Raw genomic sequence first — 26850 nt, 5'->3', positions numbered from 1 at the left:
TCCAGCTATACTAGTCTGGCTTTCCCTCCAGATTTCAATCTCAGCCCCCCTTCCTTTTCATCTTCCTCTTATATTTTAACAATTCTACCTCTCAGGCTATTTGAGGGAGTTTCCCTAGAAATATTATGTATCACAAATTTCTATCTATGATCTTGATCTGCTTTCATTCTCAAAGAATCTTGTATCTTTTGACTACTGATTTTAAATTAAAACATAGAATCTAGCAATGAAAATGTATAGGATTTTTAAAAGGCACAGAGAAACATAGCAGACAACTGAAGTATAAATATTCATTGTTTTCCTCCTCTTGTGCAAAGACTGTGGCGTTAGCTACGTCGCAGAGAAATGTACATCCTATCTTTCAGCATAAGTAGTGCACTAAAGAACCAAGTTACATATGGCACAGGACAGCCTTCACCATCCTGATGCAGTCCAGATGTTTTGGATTACAACTTTCATCAGCCCCAGTCTCATCTGGCTCTGCTGCCTGGTGCTGATGGGAGTTGTAGTCCATCTGTAGGGCACAAGGATAGTGAAGGGTGGCATACAAAATGGCCATCACATCTCCAAATATTTTTAGTTTTCTTTTAAAGCTAAGACTTCCCAATTGGACCGGAACACCAGCTAAACATAAAAGTAGCCTTGTTGGGGTCATAGAACTATAGAGTTGGAAGGGACCTTGAGGGTCATCTAGTGCAACCCCCTGCAACGCAGACACCCTGCCCACAGCCGTCCCTGGATATGGGCCCGAACCGCCTACCTTCTTGGTTAAACAGCATCTCTTTGTAAAATTAGCCATCAGGGAGGTGGGATGAGAATAGTAGTGGCTCAGATGACCGAGTTATTTGAGATCAGAAGTTAAGTTCCAGAACTCATTTGTGTTTTGCTAATTACTGAAAATGTTCATATGGCATTTTTCATGTGCAAATCTCTTTTAAGCTTCTAATGTAATTTACAATCATATTGCCTTCATTAGTGGAGATGAGCTTTGTTCCCATTTCAAACTAGGGCTGAGTGAGCGGCACTTGTGCAGAATCTACAAATGCCCCTTCTTGTATTACGGCAGCTACACGGGAAGAAACTTTTTTCTACATGGGAAGAACTATTTTATGATGTGAAGTTATTCTTCTAGAAACTTTAATTTTGTATTTGAGATTTATAATAATTACAGAGATAATTAGGTTTTGTTTTGATTCCTTTCAGGGATGATGGTGGTGATCGTACTACTGCTGATTGCGATAGTCGTCGTTGCTGTGTGGCCCACAAAATAACCAATGGAGCTATTACTTTGGAGCCATAGCACTCTGAGGCAAGGAAAATTCGATCTCATTACTGACACTTTCTGTGGACTTGGCTGTATTTGACTCGTTCTCAGTGCACTGGCAGAAGCACGGCTGGTGGAGAAATTCATTTTGCAAAAATCTCTGTCCAGTAGGACTTGATATTTTTGAGAATGTTACTGGTAGGAGGCGAATCTCCTAACAAACATCAAAGCATAAATGCAATTAATTCCAATTCCACCTGTCTCTGGTAGGTGGGATCTACAGTTAATCTCTAGAATGCCAAGCTAAGATATTGGAGTTTTCATTCTAACATTATCTTTGAAGCTGAAATTAATACATCTTGGTTTTGAATGTCAGGGCAGTGGATCTGGTGGTATTCAGGCAAACTGCTGCTCTGATCCATGTTCTGTTGCACATGGATATTTGCACAAACCTTTCAGATGCACATAAATCCTGGATAATCTTTGGCTTGAAACAGAACAGTTACTGCTGTTACATTTATATAGACAGGAGCAAATTGGTATTGTTTGGAAAATCAGATGATATTTCTATCCTAAAATGCAAACACTAACACATTATGCTGTGCTGTGTAGTTTTCCTCCTAACTACATTAATAGCAGGGAAGAAACATGATTACCTGAAGCTCCAAAATCTATATTTTAGATGAAAAATTAAAATAGTTGAGAGTAGCAATACAAAAAGTCGCTATTTAATGTTTGCTCACCTCCAGAAATCATTATTTTGCTACATATGTGCCAACTTGATTAATCAATTTACTACAATAACAAGACGGAATAAAACACTTAATTTCTGTATTACTCTTTGGGCACATCATTATTTCATTTTCTGCCCTTCTTTTCTTTGTTTTGTTTTCCTGTGGGTCAGGGAAGTTTGAAATCTAAAGAACTTTAAAGACTGCCTCTGGCTGTCAACCCACCTAAGCTCTGATATTTGTTGACTGCATGAATTTTGGGAAATGTTTCTATGAGAACAGTAGATTTTTAAAGAAAGCTGCATTAAGACGTGTGTGCCCACATCCAAGACAGTGCAGGAAGCAGCTGTGCAAATCCTTTTATAATCAATACTTCAGTCTCCAGAGCATGTTGTTTTGGCCATGCTACAGTAAATAGTGAACCTCTAATCCACTGTTGGGAATGGGTGGTATACTGCAAAGGTGAGAGATCCTAGATCAAAAAGATAACCACTGCATGATCCACTGGAAGGAGATGGGTGCATGTGCAATCAATAGCCCTTTTGTTTAAGACTCCATAGAGGTGGTTGGTTCTAGAGCTGCCCACCATATGGATGTTCCCTTACAATAGCCAAAAACAACATGGGAACATAGGAAGCTGCCTTCTACTAAGTCAAACCATTGGTCTATCTGGTTCAGTATTGGCAGCAGCTCTCCAGGCAGGCGACATTGTCAGTCCTACCTGGAGAGGTTAGGGGTTGAACCTTGGACTTTCTGCTTGCAACGCTCTTATCACAGAGCAAGCAAAGAATGCAAAGAAGAATTATCATGCACAGTCATGCAGTGATCGCATAAACATGGCAGAATCTGGTGAGACATGGTCAGCAAAACTATGGATTCTGTTTGCGTTCTTCTGGAAAGTAACATCACCACTTTCCACCGAAGATTATTCAAACATTTGTGTCGCTTATTACTGGAGGTTATCTTTTGAACCTGGGGGCTGGCTGAAAGTGGTTTTTTCCATAGATTGTTCTCCCCCCCCCCATCCCCCTTTCTAAGTTGTAATAAAGAAATGAAAGCCAAAAAGTAAGTAAAGCAGCTTTTCTAGAAGGAGAAGCATTCAGCCAGATCTGTATTGGAACCCAAGTTGGTAGAACTGTCTGGTACTGATTAGATGGAGGAAAGAGCAAGAGACATCACCAGACTTGGGTGCTTCTTCCATTACCTGTGGTGTGGCTGGTACTCCCCCATGGCTTCCAGAAGAGCTGGTATGGAAATCTAGTGTTTCATTTCTAAAATGATGCATGAAAGTGTCATCTTTTGAGCAGGAAGCCTATCCCTAACTTCAGATTTTGGAGAGGAGTTGCTCATGGTTCCTTGGTAGTAAAGGACTTAGTCAAGATAAGTTCTAGCTCCAATTAACCCATGGAGCGACAACAGTTGCAGATTGGTGTTGCCACTGGAAAAACCTAGCAGTATTTCCAAGCTTCCCAGTGGGACCACCTTTTCAAGAGCAGAACATACTTATTATCTGTGATAATGAGTAACAATACCCAATTATTTCTGCTTGAGAATGCTGGTGTCCAGTGTACTTCCTTCCTTGGTTCAAATATATGCAGAATAATTGGCTTTCTCAACCTTAAGGGTGTTTTGAAGGTGAAAGAAAAATGCAGTTGCTTCAGAACTTCACAAAGGCTGTAGTTACAGCAGAAGCAAAATTCAGTACACATAAAAACAGCTTATGCTGATGTGCTTGCTTGATTCTCCACTTCTGATCTAGTATTGTTGGTGTTTTTCATTACTTTTCGAAACCTTAGAGGGAAGAGTTGTAAGAAATATTTGCTTATTTTCAGAGGAAGATATTGTATTCCCCGAAGCTCACAGAATCACACTGCTAAGTATGTAAGAGTCTTTCGGATCATACCAAAGGCCTATCCTGTCCAGCATCTTGATTTTCACCGTGACCAGTCAGATGCTTAAGAGACGCCTACAAGCAGAATATGAGCACAATAATTAACTCTCACTTGTTTCCCACAGCTCTGGTATTTAGGGGTAGACTGCCTCTGATCCTGGAGTTAATCAGGATCAGCCATCCCGATTAGCAGCATTCGATAGCCTTATATCATCCATGAATTTGCCTAATCCCCTTTCAAAGCTAAGTTGATGGCAATTAGCCCAACTTGTTCATCCTGTTTCAACAGAAGAGACTGGCATAAGGTGAGTAGAAGTTTACAAGAGTTTATTTGACAGATGTCTGGATTTAGTCCTATCAAATGGATCCTGCACAGTTACATGCTGCTCCTGGTTCAGTTGTCAGCCCATCTAACAAATAAAAGAAAACGGAGGGAGGGGGAATAAGAAAATCCACAACTTTTCCCCCATATGTCATTAAATATATTCATATATATAACCATAATATATTAGTATGCATTGTAAAGAAACATTGCCCCAAAACTATATGTAATAGTCATAACTAAACAACATTTACAATTCATGATATTAACAGAAATAATCAAAACACAGCTGATTTTTTTTCCTGTGTAATAGGGAAAAGGTAAGATGATCAAGGGAATGAGCATACAATGAACCAGCTAAAACAAAACATAAAATGGGGAGGAAGCCATTGTTCAATGCTACTCATGAGTGGTGATTGTTTTGGCATTTCAGCTGCTTCTCAGAATGCTTTGTGTTGCCCTTTTACCCTGTCAATGTAGAGCTTGGAATGTTTCTCAAGAAGACCTTGAATGTAGTCTTGACAATCCGCTGCTGTGTGACACTCCTAGAGCAGGTGCAAGGCATCAACTTCCTTTTTTGAGATTCATTTAAATACTAAATTTGGTGATAGTTTTACTTATTTTCTCAACTGCAAAAAAAAGAATTAGTTATTTAGATTTTAAGTGTGCATTGTCCTTACTTTCTGAGTGAAAGTTTAGGAAACTACGGCTTGCCACTCTGCTTCCTTAACCACCACCGTTGCTGGGCTGCTCTTGCCGAGTTCTAGTCCCTTAAATTTTGGCTGTGAAACCAACAGGAAAGGATTATTGACCTTCTCTGTTATGAAAGGTTGCCTAACTGAGTGTTAGCCTCCGAATAAAAAGGACAACCCTAAATGTAAGACACAATTCTGACCATATACTACCTCCTGAGCACATTTGATGGTGTAGGAAGATTTGAAGCGCCACCAAATAAGTAGCCCCAAGTATGCTGAGGCTGTGTTGCTGTATTTCTGTTTTAGAGAAAAAAGAGAGAGGGGTTCTAGAATGTAAGCCTACCCCCCAAAAATATAACTCCTTTTATTTCATAGTTTACTGATGGAAGCTGAAAGTCTCTCTGACTCTCCTATATGCCCATTGCAGTACACCTAGATAGGTATATTTTTTAAATGTGGGATGTGCAAAACAAACCCTGCCAATATAGATGACAAGGAAAAGTCTCTTATTACTAATTTGGGATGAGGATAAAGTAATCTAAAATATTACATTTCTGGTTAATATACAATTTCTGAGTTCTAGCCTATTTTACATTTTGTACTATACAGTCAGCATTCTTGGTTTTCTCTATAAGCCCCCTCCCCTTGGCTGCCTTTTGCTATCTTGGTGTCTCCATCCGCCTTTACAGCTTTCTCGGATATCGGTGTCCACTATGGAAGCACAGGCCATTTTCCAGCTGTCCTATAGGGGATTGGACACACGCTGAGGGTATCTGCTTGTAAACATTGTTTTGAGGAATCATTTAGTGGTTATCAGTACTAATTCCCAAAACCAAACATAGAACTGGCTCCTGAATGCTCACAGGAATATATATGTGCTGCTGTGTAGTTAAGATGCAGAACAGAACTGTCAAGGGGAAACGACATCACACCAAGATCTGTATTGTAGCCAGAGAATTCCATATGGAAAGCGGGGAAGGAGAGGTTTGTGTCAAAGAGAAGGGTGCACTCGTCAGGCTGAGATGGATTATTAGGAGCTTTGATTTTTCGTTCTGAATTTTCAGTCTAGGATAAATCTTTTGTCAGACTACTAAGCACGTTATATGAAAATCAAATTGTTTTCTGTTCAATGCTGGAACACCAATGAGAACTCAGACAAAAGCCCCCCTCCTCCTCCCTGTTACCTTTAGGACACACAGAAAATATGCAGTCACTGAGCTACCCCACAGGGCACAGCTCAGAGAAGAGTTTGAACCTGACTAAGTTACAGCCTAGGCAGAGTATCTTTATACCCTGTTTTACCCAGGCTGTGTGACTTGTAAAACCCCTGCGTTCCATTGATTTTAAAATAAAAACCAGGCTCTCTGTTTTCTTTAGTGTCTAGGTCCTATATGAAAAATAGGTGAAATTTTGAGAGGGACGTTTGAAAGCATGAATAAAAAAAAAAATTCAACAGTAGCAAAAGTGAAGCTAAACAGAGGGTTTCAGTTCAGCTTTAAACCCAATTACTACTTAAAAAATGAATGTTCCATACAGGAGTACCTACCTCACCACTGATGTTTATCACTGATGGGCCTGCATTCAGAGTCTCTATCAGTGCTAAGATTTTACAGGCCGCTCTTTCAATACAGTACACTTCAACATGTTGCTAATACAAGAAAGCTGATGGCATTTGAAGAGTTTTGAGCAATGGTTTTCAAACTGTGGTCCTAGGAATCCTAGAGTTCCTTAGAAGGTTATTCAGGGTTTCTCCTGATGAGCAGATCCTCTTCGCTCGGCAGACTGAGTAGAATGCTGGGTGGGCTCTGGGGAGCGTCTCTCAGGTAGGCCCCACGATCATGGCAGACATTGCACAACAACAGAGTGCACAGTTCCTCAGCGGACAAATCAGTGTAGAACAGGTATCATGAAGATAGGAAGTTTGAAAACCAATGCCCTAATAAGATGCAGCTTTTCTGGAGTTACTTACTTTAGTTCTGTCATGCAGCAGAATTAGGCGGTAGAATCTGGAGGTGGTAAAATGGATTGTACTACTTGTGGGTGAGAAAATAACCATTTTGAATGCTGCCCGGCATGCAAAATTCCCTGCAAGTTTTAAAAAAAAGGAAACAAACTAGCATGTCAGGACGGTTCTAGCTCTTCCTGCTGTGCTACTTTTCTACACTCAGGGAGTATTTTATGGAGGGTGTCACTCTAAAATATAGAACCCCACGATCTATATTATGCTACTTAATTTCACAGTATGAGTAGATCAGGGCAGTGTGTGGCTGAAACAGGACATGGCGACAAGCACTTTTTGCTTCAGTTGTTGGCTTGGCTCTTTTTTGTCTTCTATTTTAGTAGGTAAACTAATTCCCTCTGAATCTAAAGTGAGAGTCAGTATGAACAACACTGATAAATGTACCTCAGCTGTGAGAATGTTCTGCATATTTCTTTTTCAGCAACTAGGTTCATATAAAGAAGTGGGAGCCCAGAAACTCTCAACAGTGTGCAGAGCAGTTGAGTCAGAGCACTTCGTTCCCGCCCCCTGCCTTCAGCCAGGGATCCTAACTCCTGTCCCCCCTATTCTCCGCTTCCCCGGCATCTGGCCACTTTACACCTATTTGTGCTACAGTTTGTTTTATGGTAGTTTATGTCATTATATAAATATTGTCAATTGCTATAAAACAAGGCAAAACCACTGGAAAATGTCATTAAAAGGATGTTTCCATATTTCCTAATAGGAAACATCTTGGGGAAGTTTGTATTTTGCAGAGCAGGCGTCCCTGAGCTCACGCGTGAACCGCCTGCCTAGACAGTCCTAGTTTGCAAGTTAGGGCTGATGGGAGATTTGCATGAGTGGAACAAAAATCTGCTTCAAATGGAAGTTAGGGGAAGGAAAGCGTAGAGAGCTGCTGTGGGAGTGTTTGAGAGGGCATCCCCTTTATTCTAGGTATGTTATTGGCTGCAAAACATACATTTTGGGTTCTTACAAACATGAGTTTTCTTGTCCGAAGTGACACTCCTTGCTCCATGTAAGCATTAGCAACACTTTTGTTCTTTTGTGTCTTTTCCCACTTGGTCTTCCCTGGAGCAGGTATGGTACCCATCTTGGTCAATTCATTCCCTGCAGACAGAGCCAGCACATAGGACTGTCTGCAGCTCAGCAACCCTCCTGGTAAAAGAGGAAGCACTGAATGGATCTTATATTAATAACCATTGCTGTGGAGAGGCACAAAAGTGGTAGAGGTGTGTGTGTGTGTGTGTGTGTGTGTGTGTGTGTGTGTGTGTGTAGAGTCAGTTTGAATCTATCAATGGTAACTTTTGCTTTCTGCTTTTGAAATGAGTATTGATAGTCTAGTGGGTGTCTAAAGAAGTTATTACTACTTAAAATTATAGACAGGGTTTATTTCATTTCCTAGTGAATGCATTTAAAAATAATAATAATAATCCAGTGGTCTCAGGATAGGGCTATATTCACAAAAGCAGCAGTGCAAGGACAACTCCTAAAAATCCGAGTCATTTATATTTGACTAATTCTTTAGATTACCCATTAGATCGGTGGTGGTCATGTTTTCAGATATTGCTATTAAGTAATTATTATTTCAGTTGCTCCATCAATGCTTCATAGCTGTCAGCTTTCTTTCCTTAGCAGAGTGCCTTTTAAAGTCAGGCAATAAGACCTTAGTCTGGGGCTGCATTTTCAAGAAAGCATACCCCTCTACTGACTGCCTTGTCTGCAGGGTAAGTAGCTTATATCTCTGTGAACTTTGATTAGATTCTTATAAAGAGGTGACCCAGTCCATTAAATGCTGCATGACAGATAATGGATGAGCTACTCAGGCTGCTTGTTTGCTGTTCATTTGATTGTAGCCCCAGAAATTGGTTTCAAGCCATGATCCATATGCTCCATCTTTCCAACCAATAAGAACATTATTTAATCTCCTTTGGAGGAGATGTATTCAAAGGGCAATTTCTGTGCAACTTCAACATCTCTCTTTATATTTGCTTCAGTGACAGGTTGAGTCCTTTCTGTGCCTAGACTTTAAGACTAGTTGATGTTAGAGAACTTAAGGCAGTTGGTCATTCTTCTGATTAGACAGAAATAAAGAGAGAAGGAAAGTCAAAGGGGATGATGGGAACTAGTAACTGGCCTAACATTTGTTACTATGGTGAGTAGGGTCTCGCGTGGCTGTCCTTCTCTAAACTTGTCACTTCTCACTACATTTTGTGTTTTTTCTGTATTGTGAGGTACATAATTGGCATGTCTCACAGAAGTTATTAATCCCTCCTTTGCCCCCCACCCCGTCACACATAATGCAAAGTGAGCTTCTTGCCAGTGACCCTAATCCCATTCGCGTCTGCTTCAAGTCCTACGCAAAGCAGTATGTTCAGTCTCTCTTCCCATCTCCAGTTCTCTCCCCGTAGGCTTTCTTGCACTTCCCCTTCTTTTCCCGCTGCTGGAACTTCCTCAGTCGCCTAGCCCATGTGTCCCTCCACTGTATAACAAGGCTGCTTTTGTCTGCCACGATGCCATTCTGGTCAGGGGAATCCTCGTCGTGGCCCAGCAACAAGTATTTCTTCATGGGTTTGATTTTCGGGCACTTGCAGGCAATGTCCTTGGAGCGTATCCAAAGGAACTGGTCACCGCGCCGTATCCGGTTTGTCCCTTGCTTGTACACAGAGATGATGTTGACTGTGAACTTCCACCATTCTCCAGCCTTATCTGCTTTCAGGATGTGGATCTGGACAGCTGGGAACAGAAAGCCAAGAACAGGGACAATCAATTTAACACCCCAATTCTCCCCTCAAGGACAAAGCAAATGTTGCTTGAACAGCAGTGGTTAACCAAGAGCAATCCAGAAATATGCATGAAGGACGTCACATTGCTGTAAATGACAGACTTGTAAGTTACATGATAGAAATGTTCTTACTGTCCTTTATGGGGTAACTGATTTAATAGAGGGATGCTGGGGATGTAACTGCCCAACTGCATTATGTTACCTAGAAAAAGTGTGATATGTAGCAGATTCCCTTACAATGCCTTCTCTTTAGAAATTGACCCATTATGTATATATTTTAAATGGGATCGAGTATTCAGTATTTTCAAATGGGTAGACTGTATGTATATAATCAGCAGATGAGAGGAGTTGCCTGTACTTCAGAGTGTGTTCCCATACTGGAAGGTCATTGGAGGGACAGTGGGGGACTATCAGCATCTGTCTGTCACTGAAGTAACTGGTCTGTTTGTCCTCGATAGATGGGTTTAGTTTTAAGAGAAGAGTTGCCCTTACTTGTATTGCATTCAGATTTCATTTGATCCTGCCTATTTTTTTCTGGAGTTGTGACCGAAATGTGCATTAGAGAGAAAGAGAGAAGCCATCCCATTTTTCCTGATTGTAATAAGTCACTTTCAGTTTGGTTAACTACTTTGTTCCAGTCTTTGCTTAACCCTTCATCACTCTTTCCTGTGACTACATATGTGCCTGCCCTAAGCAAATTGGCATTTGGGAAATAATGTATCCAGCTCTCTTCTGCCTGTGGAGACAAGTCTCTCCCTGTCCAACTCTCCCTTCTTTTCATGCTGGGCATCTTGACCTCTGTGGTCTCTGCTAGTGTCCCACATTCCAAGTCTAAGTATGATGGTAACCGTTTCCATGTTTCCCTTACCTAGGGATTTGAGGCTCAATGAGAACTTAAAAAAAATAAATAAAATGTGAAGGAAGTCAGGGTCTTGTTTGGCTGAAGTCATGAAAGGTGGCCATGGTAACAAAAGGCACCCCTTTCATTTTGAGCAAAAGATTGGGGGGAAGGGAATTAAAACCCACCAAGAACTTTGCCACACTGTTTGGTTTTTTGGCATGTACTGTGGCTAGCCTGTGAAAAGAATATCGCTGCAATGCATCCCCACAGAGCAGAGTCCCTACCTTTTAACCCAATGCTTCTAGCTCATAAGCATGCAAGATTTGTCACACTGGGTAGGATGAATAGACTACCAGTCTACTGCCTTATCTCCAGTAGCAGCCAGTAAGGGTCTTTTAAAAAATGCCCTGCCTTCCTAGACATACTTGTGATAGTATACAGAAATGAAAGGGCAATCGGGTGACCCGGCGAAAAGTTTACAGATGGGTGAATCAAATCACAAGCGTAGACACTGTTAGACTAACCAAATCATCTCAAATCCACAAGATTTTCATGGTGAGGAAAACAGCCCCAACCTAAAATCTCAATGTTTGGTGTTAGTAATGCTGAGTAGAAACCATTCACAGCTTTGCTTAAAATAAATATGATATATGCTGTGCACCAATTACTTTTATTAAATTTCCTTATAGGCTACAGAACCTTTACCCTAAATGGATACAAAGGTTGAGGAAACTCAGCTGAAAGACCTGAGCAGTGCTCATGTAAGTCTCCAAAAGGACTGACCAAGAGCTGGCTCCCCACAAACTTCTTCTGGTGTGCCCCTTCCAAGTCTTGCTGTGGCACTGAACAGCTTCCCGGGATGGTCCATTTTAAGACTCACTTTCAGCTGGGGTTGCATAGTTCCTCCAGGCTTATCCATGGGCTTCACCCCTCTTGGGCTGCAGAGCAACTCCCCTTGTTTTGAGAACAATTTTTCTTTCACACAAAAAAAGTGGGCAATCAATCTGTAAAGTTCCTATGCTGTCAAAAGCACAATTTTGATGCGAAAATTGAAGCTGGCGACTGTTCAGCTCCATCCTAAGTAGGCTAAGTACTGCTGAAAAGGGAAGTGGCTGTTTGAGAATTCTTCCTCTGCCAGATTAGACAACTGAGAAGAGTCACACCCACAGTAAATGATGTGACAAGGGGGAAGATCTTAAATCATTTTGGAAAGCAGAGCATTGCTTGATAGGTGGGAGTAGGGTGATTGTTGGCTGGAGTGCTTCAAGTTGTTGAAAATAAAGAGAGCAAGGGGTATTTATAGGAGGTTCAATTTAAAACCCAGTGAAGCTAAACTGATTTGGATCTTTGGTGTTCTTTTTTCAAGGTTGTGTTTCTTTGTTATTTTATTTATTTCATAAAATTCATACACCCTCAAGTGGTTTACAAAAAGATAAAACAATAAAGATGTGAAAAAATCACGACCGTACTTTAAATCATACAAAGGTTAAAATACTCGAAGTTCCAAACTCAAGCATATTTCATGTTCCTTAACTCCACAATTATACTCTTCCCCTAGGCTGACTCTCAAAATTAACATTCCCATGTCTTAGATTGTCAGGATCAGAACGACGGAACCAGGACCCAGGGAATTGTGTGAATAGGGCCATTAGGAATTCTTATGCCATACCAACAACCTCCACGGGCCTCACCATTAACAACATGGATAGCAGGTATAGGAAAATGAGATGCACCGGAGTTTACTTAGTGTGGGAGCTGGCGGTTTCCTAGTATTCAGTAAGGAGGGGCAGGTGGAGGAAATTATGGTTCTGGTCTGGAGGAAAAGGGATAATGGCTATTAATTAACTCTGGAGTGCCAAACTCAAAAGGATTGGATGGAGGGGTTGGGGGGAGGATGAGGGAGCCAAGGGTTAACTTCTGAAAAGCAAGGTGCTGGGTTCAAGCCTTCCTGTAAGCTTGGAAGTCTTACTCCTTAAATCCTAGATATGTTGGGGCTTGTTCAGGTTGCTCTGCAGTGAAGGAAATACACTGAGAAAGTTCAGAGGCAAACACTTTTTATTTCTTCCACATAATGATCTGGTATCAAATTCAGGTGGAACTGCATTTTTGGGTTTGTTTCTTTTTAAGCGAGTCTGGTATCTGTATGTGGTGGGTGGTGAAGTTGGCCTTCTAATCCATTTGAGTTTGACATTCCTCTTTATTGTTTCCTTTGTGAGTGAAATTGCTTCATCGAGAAGCTGAGTATAATCCAATCAGTCTCATTTCCATCACTTCACTATTTAGCACTAAGAGGAGTCACTATAATTTTAAATGGCTTCTTCTTACATCTGGGCCTCTACCTGCTCTAGGAAATATCAGCAAACCTTATATGAATCTGACCACTATAAATATTTCCCAAACACCCAAGAGTGATGCAAATCCCGCCCCCCAACTGGTTGACAGATCAATTTATGAACATTTTGGCATTGACTTTTCTTTTGCTTGGAGATCACTTGTCTCAAATGGGGCTGCCATATGTCCAGATTTTCCCAGGCATATCCAGAATACCGCAGTTGGCAGCAGCGTCCAGGTGGAAATCGGGGAAATCAGGACGTATGGCATCCCACGTTGCTACTTTTCCATTAAAATAGTGGTTTTGCCCAAGAAGCTCAACAACTTTGGGCCAACCCCCCCCCCCCGAAACGCAACAACTTTTCTGTCCGGATTTTCAATGTTTGAAATACGGCAACCCTAGTCTCAAACTGATAATGTAAGGCACTGAATATTTTTAATTATACTTGGATTATATCTCAAGATGCTGCCATCAGTGAACTGCTTTTTTAAAAAGCATATGCTGCACTGTAATGCAGCCTCCCTGCTTCACCTTGCAGTCCCAGTGCGGCACTGCTGATTGTAAACCCAAGAGACAAAGGTCCGATCCCTGGCATCTCCAGGTGCAGAAGCAAAAGAATCCTGCCTGAAAACCTGACTGTGTAAGGCAGCTTCCTATATTCATAGAGACCTGTCCGACTAGCCCGCATAGAAAAATTACAAGCAACATTCAGCAACAATGATTATGCCTGCTTCTCAGCCCCAAAACCACAGGCCCACTCCGATTCTCTACCAGCAAAGCTGTACTGCACAAAATGATACAAGGCAGGCTGGCTATGCTTGGAAGCAGTAGTTTACTGCTAAACCGTAAAGTGTGATGGGAGGGGGGCTCTGGCTTCAGTTAAAATGAGGACAACCTATCCTGAATTATGCTGGTTTTAGCCTTCTGCCCCCCTGCGAGAGTAACACAGACAATCCTACAGCTGCTGGCACGTCCTTCAGTAGACTGCCAGAGTAGAAAGAGAACAAGTCAGCATTTGGTTAAAGGAAAGAACTGACAAGCCATCTGGTTAACAGGGTTGGTAACCTCTCTCAGCAGGGAAGGAGGGAAAATTCCACCAGGGGCAGCATCTCTGTTCCATTCATGGCTGAGCTTGTGCTGTGAGCTACAAAGCCCCCCTCCCAGTCAAATCAGCACAAGCAAAGTGGATTAGACTGAGCCCTGGCACCAGGAAAAATGCGATGGGCAAAAGGATTGGGATTGGTAACTGGGGGCAAGGGGATGAAGCAAGCAGCAGGTGCCCCGTAAGCAGCTCTGCAAGCCTGCTGTGCTCTAGCAATGTACCCCCTGAGGGGGAGAACAAAATAAAATGAGTCACAGCTTTCACATTGAGCTTGCTGCTGCCTGGGCCCCCGATGACACTAGTTTCCGACATAGTGTGGCGTGTGTCCAGCTCCTTGCTAAAAATATCTCAGGCATGCACCATTGGGAGTATATGAGCAGAAGAGGCCAGGGGTCCCCAGGCTGCCATCGGCTCACGGCCCTTACTGTGCAATTAAAATAAGCAGCAGACTTGGTGTTTGTAAACTCTTCTTTTAAACTCTTGTTTAGAGAGGAGAAGGCCAAGTCAGCCAGGAGTCATCTTTCTTGGAAATTTAAAAACAACAGCAGAAAAAAAACCTTCATGCATGGCCAATTTACACAGCCCAAGCCTTCTGGGAAATAGCTGGACAATAAGCTGAGCAATGAGCAGAGCTAGGATACGGCCTATTTAAGCCAGGAACACCTGTGGTGCTGGAAAGACGTCTCCAGAGAAAGGACTGCATCAATAAAGAATAGAAAACAGAATCCACCAAATCCTTACCTACTGCCCTGTAGGAGTTTGGTTGCCATTGCCTTCTCAACCTCCATTCTTACAGGGCTTTTAAATGCGGTGTTGAGGATAGATGCATATCCTTTTAGTGCGGGGCCAAGGCTCTGTTCTTCACTGTGCTGTTAACCAGCCACCAGGTGGCATCACAGCACTTCAGGCAGCTGAGAAACTGGCAAGGGTCACAATCAGGGAGGAGGCACAAACCTCTTGTATTTCCTCTGCAACGTTACAAGTTACGCATTTATAAACACGTTATTTGAGGGCTCTTAACTGCACCTAAATGTTGTAACGTGGATGCAGCGCCACACACACAAACCAAGAAATCTTGCTCACTGTGAAATTCCCAGACATGTAGCAAAACCTTTTAAGTTCTTTAGGAATTATTGCTTGGACCGACAATATCTGATTGCAATTGCCCAGAGGTTTGACTGCAAGACAATCTCTCCCCACAAATGCTAGGAGTTGCTTTCTTACTCACAACAGTAACAGAGGAAAATTCAATAAATTCACTGAGAGTTCCCCTCGTTCACCTTCCCATCCTCTCCAGATGTCCACAGGCCCTGAACAAATATGTTTGATATGGTCCTTCATTCTTTGAAAGCATCTAAGCCTAGACCAGGTCATTCTAGTTTCAACCCCTCTCTGGAGCAAAGTTTGTCATTATTATTATTATTAAAATCTTACTTTTGAAGTGGGGCTAGAAGGCTTATGGGGTTTACCTGTTACATCTGAGTTTAATATTGAAGATTTACGAGGTTTAATCTCTGCTTTTTGTGAAGGGTGTGACCCATCCAGTCACTTTCTTCCTTCGCAAGATTTAATTCATTTCCCCCTCTACCCAGTTTTATGGCCACCCTGGCAGGGCACATTTTCGCACAACTTCCCTTTATCACAAAGATACCCATGCACTACATATGGATGCAGTTACACCCAGGATTCGCCATGAATGAACTGCCACCCCAGAAAACTCCCCCAAAGCTCAGAAATATGGTTTCACCATATTAATGTTTGGAAGACTAGCTATTAGAACAGCATATGTTTCCTCTCCCTCTTCAGCTCTATCCTCAGGAGTTTTGGGTTTCTATGTGGAATACTTTTTTAAAAAAAGGTCTTTTGAAAACATATTTTTTTATTTTTCCACGTACTGCTGCCAAAGTGCCTTTCAACAAAGGATGACTAACCAGAGTCTCCATGAAAGAAGGATTTTTCCAAGGATGGCTGAAGGTGGCAGAACGGTGATATCACTTTTTGGGATAGGAACCCCCAGACTCACTCCTCACCCCTGCACCTTCCCAAAAAATAAATAAAAATGACAATTGATTGGTGGGAAGGCAGTGAGAATTGCTAGGTTCCTACTGGTGATTTGTGAGTCAAAGGGAAGTCCTGTTTGGCTGGTTCTGTTAAGTACCAAATAGGGCCTCAAATGATTTATTATTTATTTTTCATCCATTTGCTTAGTGACCCTAATGGGCCATAACCAGAGGCATCACTGTTGACCAAGCACCTTGGAAAAGAAGTCTACAATATTTTACAAATGCATGGAAGTGAACTAGATCAAAGTGACTGCCTGCCTGAGACGCTGACATTCCATCTGCTGTCTGGGGATGAAGGGGGGGGTGAATGTGTGTCCAGGCAGCAGAGGAGAAGGAGTGGTGTGAACAATGCATAAGAATTAAGAGATTAAACAGCCCAGGAAACTGAAACCATCTCTTGCCTTTCCCAGTCCAGGTGTGGTGCTGCGCAAGCACACTATGGTGCAAGGGTAGTTTATTCCCTTTGGATGCAAACTCGTCTGATCAGAAGGCGATGGTTACCTGGGAGTGTAAAGGTGTCTCCATGCCCCACCAGATTCGGCCCAAACTTAGTGCTGTTGCTTTACCTTCTCCACATGCCTATTTATGCATTCACCCACATCTCCCTCAAGCCCAGACATCAGACGTGCCCAGTATGAGAAATGAGTACAATCTAGGGATGAGCAAATCTCTTCTCCCCCCCCGCCCCGCCAACATCCCCCCATTCAATTTCATTATTATGCTGTGGTTTGGCTCTGCCCAGCATTTCATTCTGTCTGCCTTCCGATTTAACTTGAAGAATTTCTGGGATTAATTTGGTGCATGTGCTGTATGTTGCAGTTCTCAGTTTGTATTTCTTCCCCTTGACCCTTTTTTTACAAGTTAGCACCGGGCATGAGTGCATATGTACACTGATTAAAACACAGCACAAAACAGAATATTTTTAGATAGTGAGCTTGTATAGTGCCCACTGAAGTTAAGGCACTCTTAAAATGCAATTGGGACATAATGGTTATGAATAAAATAACAAGATAAAAGCAGTTATGGGAGGGAGGGAGGGATTCAGTGGAGATTTTTAGGAGGAAATTGTTAACATTTTTGCAGTTTGAAAGGAAGGAAGCAAATAAGTAGCCACCTCTTTTCATAGCCCATGAAGCAGTGGCTTCAGCACTGGTGTCTCATGGCAAACCCTGCCTTTTAGTATTCTGTGGCTATGCAATGAGCTACTTATAAACGTCCCAGAATCTCACAGACTCTCCAAGTATACCAGCTCATTTCCCCCCTAGCCTTCCTGTTGAAGTTAAGCAAAGTCATTAATTAATTCAACTTAGAGGCAAACCAAAGCAATTTTGGTTTGAGCCAAAATAAAGGTGGTTGAAATTAAGTACCCTCTGGCATTATTCAGCTCCAAATATTTGAACAGAATTAAATTTGCTTATGAATCTTTTTTTTAAAGGTATAAATAATAGTAAGAGACAGGATTTTTCTTTGTTTTGTATTTTTAAAGACACACTCCCCCTTTTGTGCCTGCAAATTAAAATGATGATAAAAGTTCTATAGAAGCTAGTTGTCCAGATGATAGCACCCCAATTTAGCTCACAAGGGAAGTAACCATGTTCAATCTAATTAGGACCTGTTAGGATATTCAGAACTGCTATCATTCCATAAAGTTGAAGAAAACAGTCTCCTAATTGGCTTCCTGCTGGGAAGTCCCAAAAAAGCCTTTATTGTCCCTCTCTGTAACCCACTCTGCACTTTCTTTGCAGCTGGACTGTTTTGAACACTGTGCTGCCCTCACCTAAAGGCATGGCTGCAAGAAGCTTTCATGCTACTAGTACGTGAATGTTACTTGGCGTATCAGGAGTTTTTCTCACAATCGTGTGTGCAAGGTCTCACATGCCTATTTGAATATCATTTGATTTTGAAGCACTCCTATCTGCAATCTGTTCTAAAACTGGGGGGAGAGGGGGCTTGAAACATTTAAATACCTGCATTTAAATTTTCCTCCTGTCCATAGGTGGGACCCAAAAACTGAGATGCAATGGGGTATAGTGCTTGCAGTCTCAAAAGAATGGATTCTAGAGGAGCCAAAAGAGCAATTGCACCTGGGCTTAGATTGTGAGTTGAGAACACAACACCTTAGCCTTAGGCATTAATTTAAGTGAACAGGCTCCTGGCACCTCCCCGCCCCCGTTTTACTCAGCTTCAAAAAGAAACTGAGATGACATTTCCTATTTTATGAAACATTGCCTTTTACTTTCCTAGGGAGAGTAAGGTTATGTAACAGCAGAGGCAACTTAACAAAACAGAAAGTAACATCACACCTCAGTGCAAGAGAGGACAGAGAAGGTGGAAAGTACAAGATGGCTCTAAGCTAGATCAGAACTGATTACTGAAGGGGAGGCAGGACTGGCATCAGAGATGGGATTATTTGGGCACCTTCAGGGACACATTGCAGTTCCCCCAGGGTTCTTGATCATGCTGCTGCTGCTCAGTGCTGTCACTGCCCCTTCACCTGCCCTCTCTGAGTATGCAAGCAGTAACAAGGGGAGGAGGAGATGTAGGAATATCCAGCCTTGTGCTTTCCCTCTAGGTGGTTTTGTAGGTTGGGTCCAGAGAGGGGGAGAGTATGTGAATGAGCAGTGGAGATGGAAGGAAGGGTGATGTGGGATCTCTCAGGGAGTAGGCCTACTGAAGGCATCTCCTCTCCCCCCTGCTCCAAAAAAAAAAGAAAAGAGAAAAGGCTAGAGCTGGCATTGAGATGTGTGCTGTGCTAGATATAGCCTCCCAACTCATGTTTGCTCATAGCCATGTGACTCTTCTTTGTAGCCCTGCTTATGAATATTTATTGTGGAAGAAAGGGAGGAGGAGCTTTCTCATTTAGGCTTCAGAACACATTTGCCTTTTTGTAAAAAGCAAGTCGAAGCAACAAGCTTTTGCATTTGACCCTCTCAATGGGGGACTGGCAAAGAAACTAACAACAGTACTTTTTCACTAAATGTCACATACATGCACAGTCTGCACACTGTCCTTCCATGGGAAAAGGATGTGATAAATTATTCAGGGTTTATCTCTGCAAATGCAAGTTGGAATTTTGTTTTGCTGGAGTGGGCAGGTGGCCATGGCCTGGTGAAGTGGGAGGAGATTTTGTGTACAAGGAGAGGGCCGTTTTGTTACTTGCCTGTTATTTGGTGCAATCTTGCTCCCATGAATTTGCAATAAGCTGCCTAGATACAAAGCAAAATCCCAACACGTCTCCTGAACAGAACAAACTGAGTTACTGCCAGAAATTCCCTTGTGGCAAGAAGTTGCGAAGGCATGCTACCTTGAATTTAGTTCAGCATTTGCAATCACATCCAAAGTGTGCCTTAAGTTTCAAATGAGCAGAATGTGCTGCTGCTGGAAATTCTGATTCAGTGAGGAAACGGGGAGAGGGGGGGAGAGAGGCAGAGGAATCTTTTCCAGAGACCGCCAGCAATCAGCATAGTTCATCATGTGCATACATGACCAATAGGCATACCAGCAGTTTAAAGGCTACATTTTCAAGTTCTGCTAGAATATAAACAGACCATGGCCAGGACTAGCCTGAGAATGAGATTAGGCTGAGAAAGGGATTGATTTTGTTACCAGTAAAACCAATAGTAAGGGAGCTAGAAGAAAGAAGGGTGATATGCACAAGCCTGAGAAGGACATTCCCAATCTGGGGAGAAAGAAATGCTGCTCAGGAGCAAACCTTAAATGCTTCTGCCCCCAAGCATCTGCAGATGCATAAATAGTGTTAATGATAACAATTATTTTGAACTTCAGACTTCTCAGATATGCCCAATGGGCTCAAATTGTATAGATTTTTGTACCACTATTTAAGCAAAGAAGGTACCGTCAGCAATAATCTGGATAAATACTCAGAGGTTACCATTGCCTATTTTTTTCAAGGGAGGGAACTGGTGTTGTATAGAATTCTAACCTAGGCTGCATATGCACCATTCATTCAAAGCACACACACCCTCCCCCCCAAAAAAGAATCCTAGGAATGGTAGTTTTTTAAGGGTGTTAGGAACTACAGTTCTTTCAGGGGTAAATACAATTTCCAGGATTCTTGAATCCAGGAATTTAAGGTGTCTAGCACCCACAAACTCTTAACACTGTCAAATATCTCCTGATCACTTCTACAGTGTTCTTAAACAGTAAGCAAAGTTAAACACCATACTCTTATGAGTAGGTTGGGCATGCCTCAGGTACAGAATAGCCTATTAGTTCCCATTGATGTCCTTTTAGTTCCAGTTCTATGGTTTTATGCACAGTTGTACATATTTTAACATGAATGGTTGTCAAATGCAAACTAGTTAGGTTTCTCATCTGTGACCATCTCTGTGTCCTCAGATGAAGCAAAGGATAATTGATGTCATATTACGTGATTGCTGACTTTCGCTGGAAAACCACTGACAAATCACATGAAAGGAATGCATAATAATAATAATAATAATAATAATAATAATAATAATTAATAATAAACCATCAAGCAGCTTTTGCAAATTGGCAAACAAGGAAGTTTCTCTTCCTTCTCCCACTTTTTCTGCTTCTCTCACACTTTTGCTTTTTGCTTTGAATAGAATACACTGCCAAAAATACAAGACCTGCTGCTTTCTGCTGGGGCCTGGCTTCACTCTGGATTGAAGTTCCAAAGTGGAACTGACCACAAAGGAGTTTGCATTCCATGCTGATTCAGACAGTCCCTGCTGCCAAACACTTGTGCACTCCCAATTGTTCCTTGGCAGTCATGGCTTTGCTAGTCCTGCACCTGATGTCATATGCTATCGTGTGAGTGGCAGGTGGGTGTGGCCAGCCAAAGCAGCCATGTTTGGCTGGACTGATGGGCCTAATTTGGCCTACAGCATGAAGGTCTCTCTCCCTTCCCACACATACACAAAATATTAGATAAAAACCACCAACCAAACTGCCAGTGAGGCATTTACCATCATGTAGTTAGACCGTCAGTGAGTGACAAGACTGAGTGGTCATTTGAAGCTCTCTGAGCAAAACCAAACTGTCTACCTGCCACACCACTCCCACGCCTTCCCAGTATTTATGCCCCTCTGCTGCACCCTTTGGCAGGGGCTTCTCCAGAAACAAAGTGTCCCAAATCCTGCTTACCATAAATGCAGGCCCAGGCCCATCAATTCTACGGAGGAATCCAATGGCATTTCAGAAAATAAATTGAACTTAAATTGAAATTTCTGACATAAACAGAGGCAAACGCACACTAACTCTAGGGTGCCCTCGGGGAAGAGGGACGGTAGCTCACCATAGTCCTTCTTGCAATACTTCTTCATGTTGATCTTCAGTTTCCCTTTGGATGCCTTGCAGTATGAATCACAGTCTTCAGGGGAGCCGAGGAGGAAGAGACAGAAGAAAACATTAACAAAACAAATTAGTCTTAAAATGAATGAAAAGAAGGGAGTGTGTGTGTGAGGGGAGAAGGGAACAGTGAATGCTGTAGCCTGCTATGAATAAGCAGCATGCCTGTGATATCCATCTGCCAGGACCTGATTGGGTCATCTAATGGGGGCATTCACTGAAAACCTTCCTTTCTAAAGAAAGTAACTCACAAAAGAAGCTATCCTCCTCTCCCTTTCCCTCCCCTCCTATCCCCGCCTGACAAATTCTTTAAGCTGTCCTCTGCAGGCTGCCACAACCTGGTTGCCTCCATGGGAGACCCCAGGGCCTCGCTTATTGTGCCACCCAGATCTTTAGAGAGCCACAGCCCCCCCCCCCCCAGTTCTTAAACTGCAAACTGGAGTCTGATTAAAGCCCACAGAGGCCTCTTTGTCACCCCCTAACCCAGACCTGTGTCAGGCTTTGGCATTCATTGCAAAGGGATTCTGGCTGGGGTCACTCCTCAACAAAAGGGGTCAGGGAGGAAATTAGCAGCCTATGAAGCATTAGCAAAGCCTTTGGCGTCCACTCTACTGGAGTGTGCAAATAAAATGCCCCAGTGGGACTGCTTCATTTCTATGGGCCTTACTGCTGTGATACGATGGATTTACTCCTCCTGAACATCATCCTGTGTTCCAGTGCCACTAATTGTAATGCTGTGTTGAGTTTTTTTGGCACTGCCTCCATCCTGCTTTGGCTGTGCTAGGACTATTTTCATGCCACTTTTGAGCACTGGGAGTGCAGCTTGACCCTGAGCATGAAAAACTGTTATTTGCTGTGGCATTTCTTTCTCTCTTTCTCCAGTCTCTGGCAAGGCTGGGCTGCACATAGCTCAGCCTGCACTATGTTTCCCAGGTATGCCAGAGTATAGTGTTTCTACAGCAGTGTTCCTGCTTATCCAATTGGTGCACAGATGGGTCAGGAATTATACTTTGCTGGTAGGAAAACATATGATGATGGGCAACTTGCTTTTCTGCAGTGATTGATAAATATTATGGTTCATTATATGTTCATGTCCTGCTCTTTCTTTAGAATGCTCAAATCAGCTAACATAGGTCTCCTATCTATGACTGATCATATTCACCTCTTGCTTGTCTGCAAGCAGTATGCTCTAGAATGAGAGGCCCTATGACCATATAGGGACTATACAATGGAAATGAGCAACCACAGTAATATTATTTACTGAAATCCCTCCTTCCAAGCCAGAACAGCATCCTTTAAGGTTATAAATCCATATAGTATAATTACCTACCTGACTGTGTTGGAAACAGGATGTACAGATAAAGGTAATAAAAATACTTAGAAATTTTCATATTTATACTCATGAGCAATGGAGGAAGGGAAAAGTCCAACCCCACCACATTCACACCTACAACCTCCCTCTGCCCTTCTTTTCCACCACTGCCTAATGCAGAGCTTTGCCTATTGATTAAATATAGTTCAATACAAATACAGTTCAACAGCTCTAATTATTGCCGTCACATCAGAATTAGAAGGACCAGAAATGGAGAAGGAAGGCAGCCCCATACGAACGGTTAAAGCTATCTGCCCACTGCTATAAAGCAAACATCATGAAGGGTTGGGTGCTTCTTTCAGCCTGACTAACGCTCCTTGTTGTTCCTGGTCCATCTTTTACCATACAGTGAATTGTTCTGGGCCCATCTCACACTAATACATTTGTCCTTGAACTATTTACTATGGAATAGTTCTGTGGATCTACTGACAATATATTTAAAAAAAAGACTCATCTCACCTAACCTCAGTTAGTTCACCACTAGCAAAGGCTGCAATTCAGTTACATTCAATGGGGGTCTTGCCATTGTCTTCTGTAAGAGTAGGGCTGCATTATTATAGTCATTTTCCAAGTCCTGGAGGAAAAGTTGAATTCTCTATCCCAAGTCAATGAGCAAAAGCTTGAATGTGTGTTACCAGGTTGGCTAGAGCCCCCATCCACTGTGTTGAACACTGTTCTGATTGCTTCCAATTACTGATCCATCAACAGAAGCTGCGAGCATGCTTGCAAGCAGCAACAAAGAAAAGTAAGACAGACATTTTCAACCAAGAGATGATAAAAGCAATTTTGGGTCAGTTTGGGGTTGAAACAAAGCTACTTGTATAATATATCAAGATGTATAATTGAATAATAAGTCAAGCTTTCATTTAAGTTCTAAATGGAATTGTAGTTCAAATTCATGTTTCTGTGCAGTCCTTTTTGTTTACTTCTACCTTTCCCCAATACCCAAGAATATGCACTTTCTGAAGGAAATGTTGTTTCTTATTTTTCCTGTTTTTCCCTCTGCATGCCATTTGATCCTCGAACCCCTTCCAATCTACGCCCCATCCCAAGGGATGAGGGTAGGGAAAACAAGGATTACACACCTCCGTCATTGGTGCTGTGCAATGCCAGGTCCATAGGCAACAAAACTGCCACCATGCGTGACTTTTTTGTCTCGCAGGGGATTGACCTGGCTTGCGTGACGGAGACCTGGGTACGGGAAGGCGAAGTAGTCTCCCTACATGAGATAACACCCCCAGGTTTCTCTGTCCTCCATCAATCGCGGACTGTAGGTCGGGGGGGAGGAGTAGCATTGTTATTCCGGGAGGATTGCTCTTTCAGAGCTCTGCCATCACCGGCGATCTCTGGCATTGAATGTGTTGGTCTCGTGTGGGGCACCAAGGAGAGCTTGGCTGTCTGGCTGGTGTACCGACCACCCAGCACATCTGCGGCCACCCTGTCAGATCTGCTGGAGGTGGTGGCGGGCTGGGCCTTGGAGTTCCCAAACCTACTGGTTTTGGGAGACTTCAACGTCCATGCCGATGCCGCTCCCTCCTCACAGGCTCTAGACCTAGTGACTTCCATGGCAACACTAGGGCTCTCCCAGTTTGTTTTGGGCCCCACTCATCAAGCAGGCCACACGTTGGATCTGATCTTTGGGGCTGGCATAGATGTGATCATGCTCCCTGCTGTGAAAGTGCCATGGTCTGATCACTACGCTTTAAAAGCCAAGATTGACTTCCCGCTCCTCCCCGGCTCGGGTGGCGAACCTATTTGGGCTCGTCCGCGAAAACTGATGGATCCTGATAGATTCCGACAAGCCTTGCGGAACCCTGCTCCTCCTGGCGACTCATTAGATGACCTTGTTGAGGACTGGAATAACCGGCTCTTGGCAGCCATTGATGAGATCGCGCCTAAGCGTCCTCTGCGACCCCGTCGAAACCGGGCCCCTTGGTTTACTGAGGAGCTCCGGAAAATGAAGCGGGATCTCAGACGGCTAGAGCGATTATGGCGACGGACTCGTGACGGAGCCTCAAGAACATCTTATAGGACGCTTATGAAAGCCTATGAGATGGCTATGAAAGCTGCTAAGAAATCTTACTTTGCAGCTTCCATTGCATCCGCTAGCTCTCGCCCGGCACAACTTTTTAGAATAATTAGGTCAATAACGTCCTTAGGAGGACAACCAAATTTAAGCACAAATTTGACCCACAGCTGTGAGGCATTCGCGAGCTTTTTTGCGGAGAAAGTCCTGTTGCTCCGCCGTGACCTCCCTGCCAATTTAGACACAGTGACTGAACTGGAGGCCCCTCGACTGACTTCAGGTCCAGTGTTGGACCATTTCGATCGGATACTCCCTACTGATGTGGATAGATTCCTCCAAGTTGGTAGGCCCACCACCTGCCTCCTTGATCCGTGCCCGTCTTGGCTGATTAGGGAGTGTCCAGATGTTGCGCGGACCCCCCTGGTTGAAATTATCAATTTGTCCCTTGACACGGGGACATTCCCAGGGGAACTGAAGGAAGCAGTGGTGCGTCCACTCTTAAAGAAAACTTCATTAGATCCCTTAGACCTATCCAATTACCGCCCAGTTTCAAATCTTCCATACCTGGGTAAGGTAATTGAGAGAGCGGTTGCTGAACAGCTTGGTAGGTTTCTGGAGGAAACATCGGCATTAGATCCATTTCAGTCCGGTTTCCGTCCTGGTTTTGGGACGGAGACGGCTCTGGTTGCCCTAACAGATGATATTCGTAGACAACTGGATCGAGGCGGGTCAGGACTGCTGATCCTTTTAGATTTGTCAGCAGCCTTTGACATGGTCGATCATGATCTTCTGGACCATCGCCTTGCAGACGTGGGGATACAGGGCATAGCCCGTAACTGGTTGTGCTCTTTTATCTCTGGTCGGGGACAGAGGGTGGCACTAGGGAGGGAAATGTCGTCACGCCACTCCTTGGTGTGTGGAGTGCCGCAGGGCGCAATTCTCTCCCCAATGCTTTTTAACATCTTTATGCGCCCTCTTGCCCAGATTATCCGGAGCTTTGGGCTGGGCTGTCATCAATATGCTGATGACACTCAGCTCTATCTACTGATGGATGGCCACACCAACTCGGCCCCTTACACACTGACCAGATGCTTGGAAGCTGTGGCTGGATGGTTTCGTGGGAGCCGATTGAAACTAAATCCTTCAAAGACAGAGGTCCTATGGCTAGGTCGGGATAGCATGGGGATGAGGGACCAACTCCCTTCTCTTGCGGGGGCCCAATTAGTGCCATTGCCTTCCGTTAAGAGTTTGGGTGTAATCCTTGACGCCTCCCTTTCCATGGAGGTGCAAGTCACAGCAACAGCCAAGGCGACATTTTTCCACCTTCGCCGCATCAAGCAGTTGGTCCCTTACCTTTCCCGCCCCGACCTGGCCACAGTGATCCATGCAACAGTCATCTCCAGGCTTGACTACTGCAACTCGCTCTACGCGGGGCTGCCCTTGAAGCTGTCCCAGAAACTCCAGCGGGTACAGAATGCTGCAGCGAGGCTCCTCACAGGGTCTCTGCCATGGGAGCATATTCATCCAGTGCTTTTCAAGCTGCACTGGCTCCCGGTGGAGTACAGGGTCAGATTTAAGGTGCTGCTTTTGACCTTTAAAGCCCTTCACGGCCTAGGACCCTCGTACCTACGGGACCGCCTCGCCTGGTATGCCCCACGGAGAGCCTCAAGGTCCATAAATAACAACACCCTAGTGGTCCCAGGCCCTAAGGAAGTTAGATTGGCTTCAACCAGAGCCAGGGCCTTTTCAGCACTGGCCCCAACTTGGTGGAACGCTCTGTCTCATGAGACCAGGGCCCTGCAGGATCTGATCTCTTTCCGCAGGGCCTGTAAGACAGAGTTGTTCCGCCTGGCCTTTGGATTGGAGCCAATTTGATTCCCTCCGCCCCCTTTTTCTTTTTTCTTTTCCTTCTCCTGCAATGAGGCTCCATTTTAATATTTTAATGTTCCATTATTTTAATGTTGTATTTTATTTTTGTTTTTAAGTTATAATCACTCATCTTGTTTTTATTATTGCTTGTAAGCCGCTCTGAGCCCGGCCTTGGCTGGGGAGGGCGGGGTATAAATAAAAAATTATTATTATTATTATTATTATTA

The 26850-nt window shown here is 43.4% G+C and overlaps 2 protein-coding genes and 1 long non-coding RNA gene across 7 annotated transcripts in view; 2 read left to right on the top strand and 1 right to left on the bottom strand.

The window, feature by feature from the left end:
- Positions 1–2101, top strand: part of STX8 (syntaxin 8) — an 80021-nt gene extending 77920 nt beyond the window's left edge. The window contains exon 8 of the mRNA XM_081184500.1: positions 1204–2101. Coding sequence (XP_081040626.1) covers positions 1204–1271 — 68 coding nt within the window. The 3' untranslated portion in view covers positions 1272–2101. The remainder of the gene's footprint in view (positions 1–1203) is intronic.
- A 2095-nt stretch (positions 2102–4196) lies between these two features.
- NTN1 (netrin 1) overlaps positions 4197–26850 on the bottom strand; it is a 143034-nt gene continuing 120380 nt past the window's right edge. For 4 of the 5 annotated variants that reach the window (XM_081184476.1, XM_081184475.1, XM_081184477.1 and 1 more), the window contains 2 exons: positions 21304–21378; positions 4197–9635 (listed from right to left, as the gene is read on the bottom strand). In XM_081184476.1, coding sequence (XP_081040602.1) covers positions 9274–9635; positions 21304–21378 — 437 coding nt within the window. In that variant the 3' untranslated portion in view covers positions 4197–9273. The remainder of the gene's footprint in view (positions 9636–21303; positions 21379–26850) is intronic. The other variant, XR_014005283.1, reaches the window with a different exon arrangement.
- LOC308581808 lies at positions 9630–11985 on the top strand. The gene is made up of 2 exons (XR_014005295.1): positions 9630–9788; positions 11215–11985. It is a non-coding gene; the product is annotated as an uncharacterized lncRNA (long non-coding RNA).

The sequence above is a fragment of the Podarcis bocagei genome (genome assembly GCF_964188305.1).
Source record: "Podarcis bocagei genome assembly, chromosome: 2".
Classification (NCBI taxonomy): Eukaryota; Metazoa; Chordata; class Lepidosauria; order Squamata; family Lacertidae; genus Podarcis; species Podarcis bocagei.
Note: the sequence above shows the minus strand (reverse complement) of the source record. Positions and strands in the feature narration are given on the sequence as shown.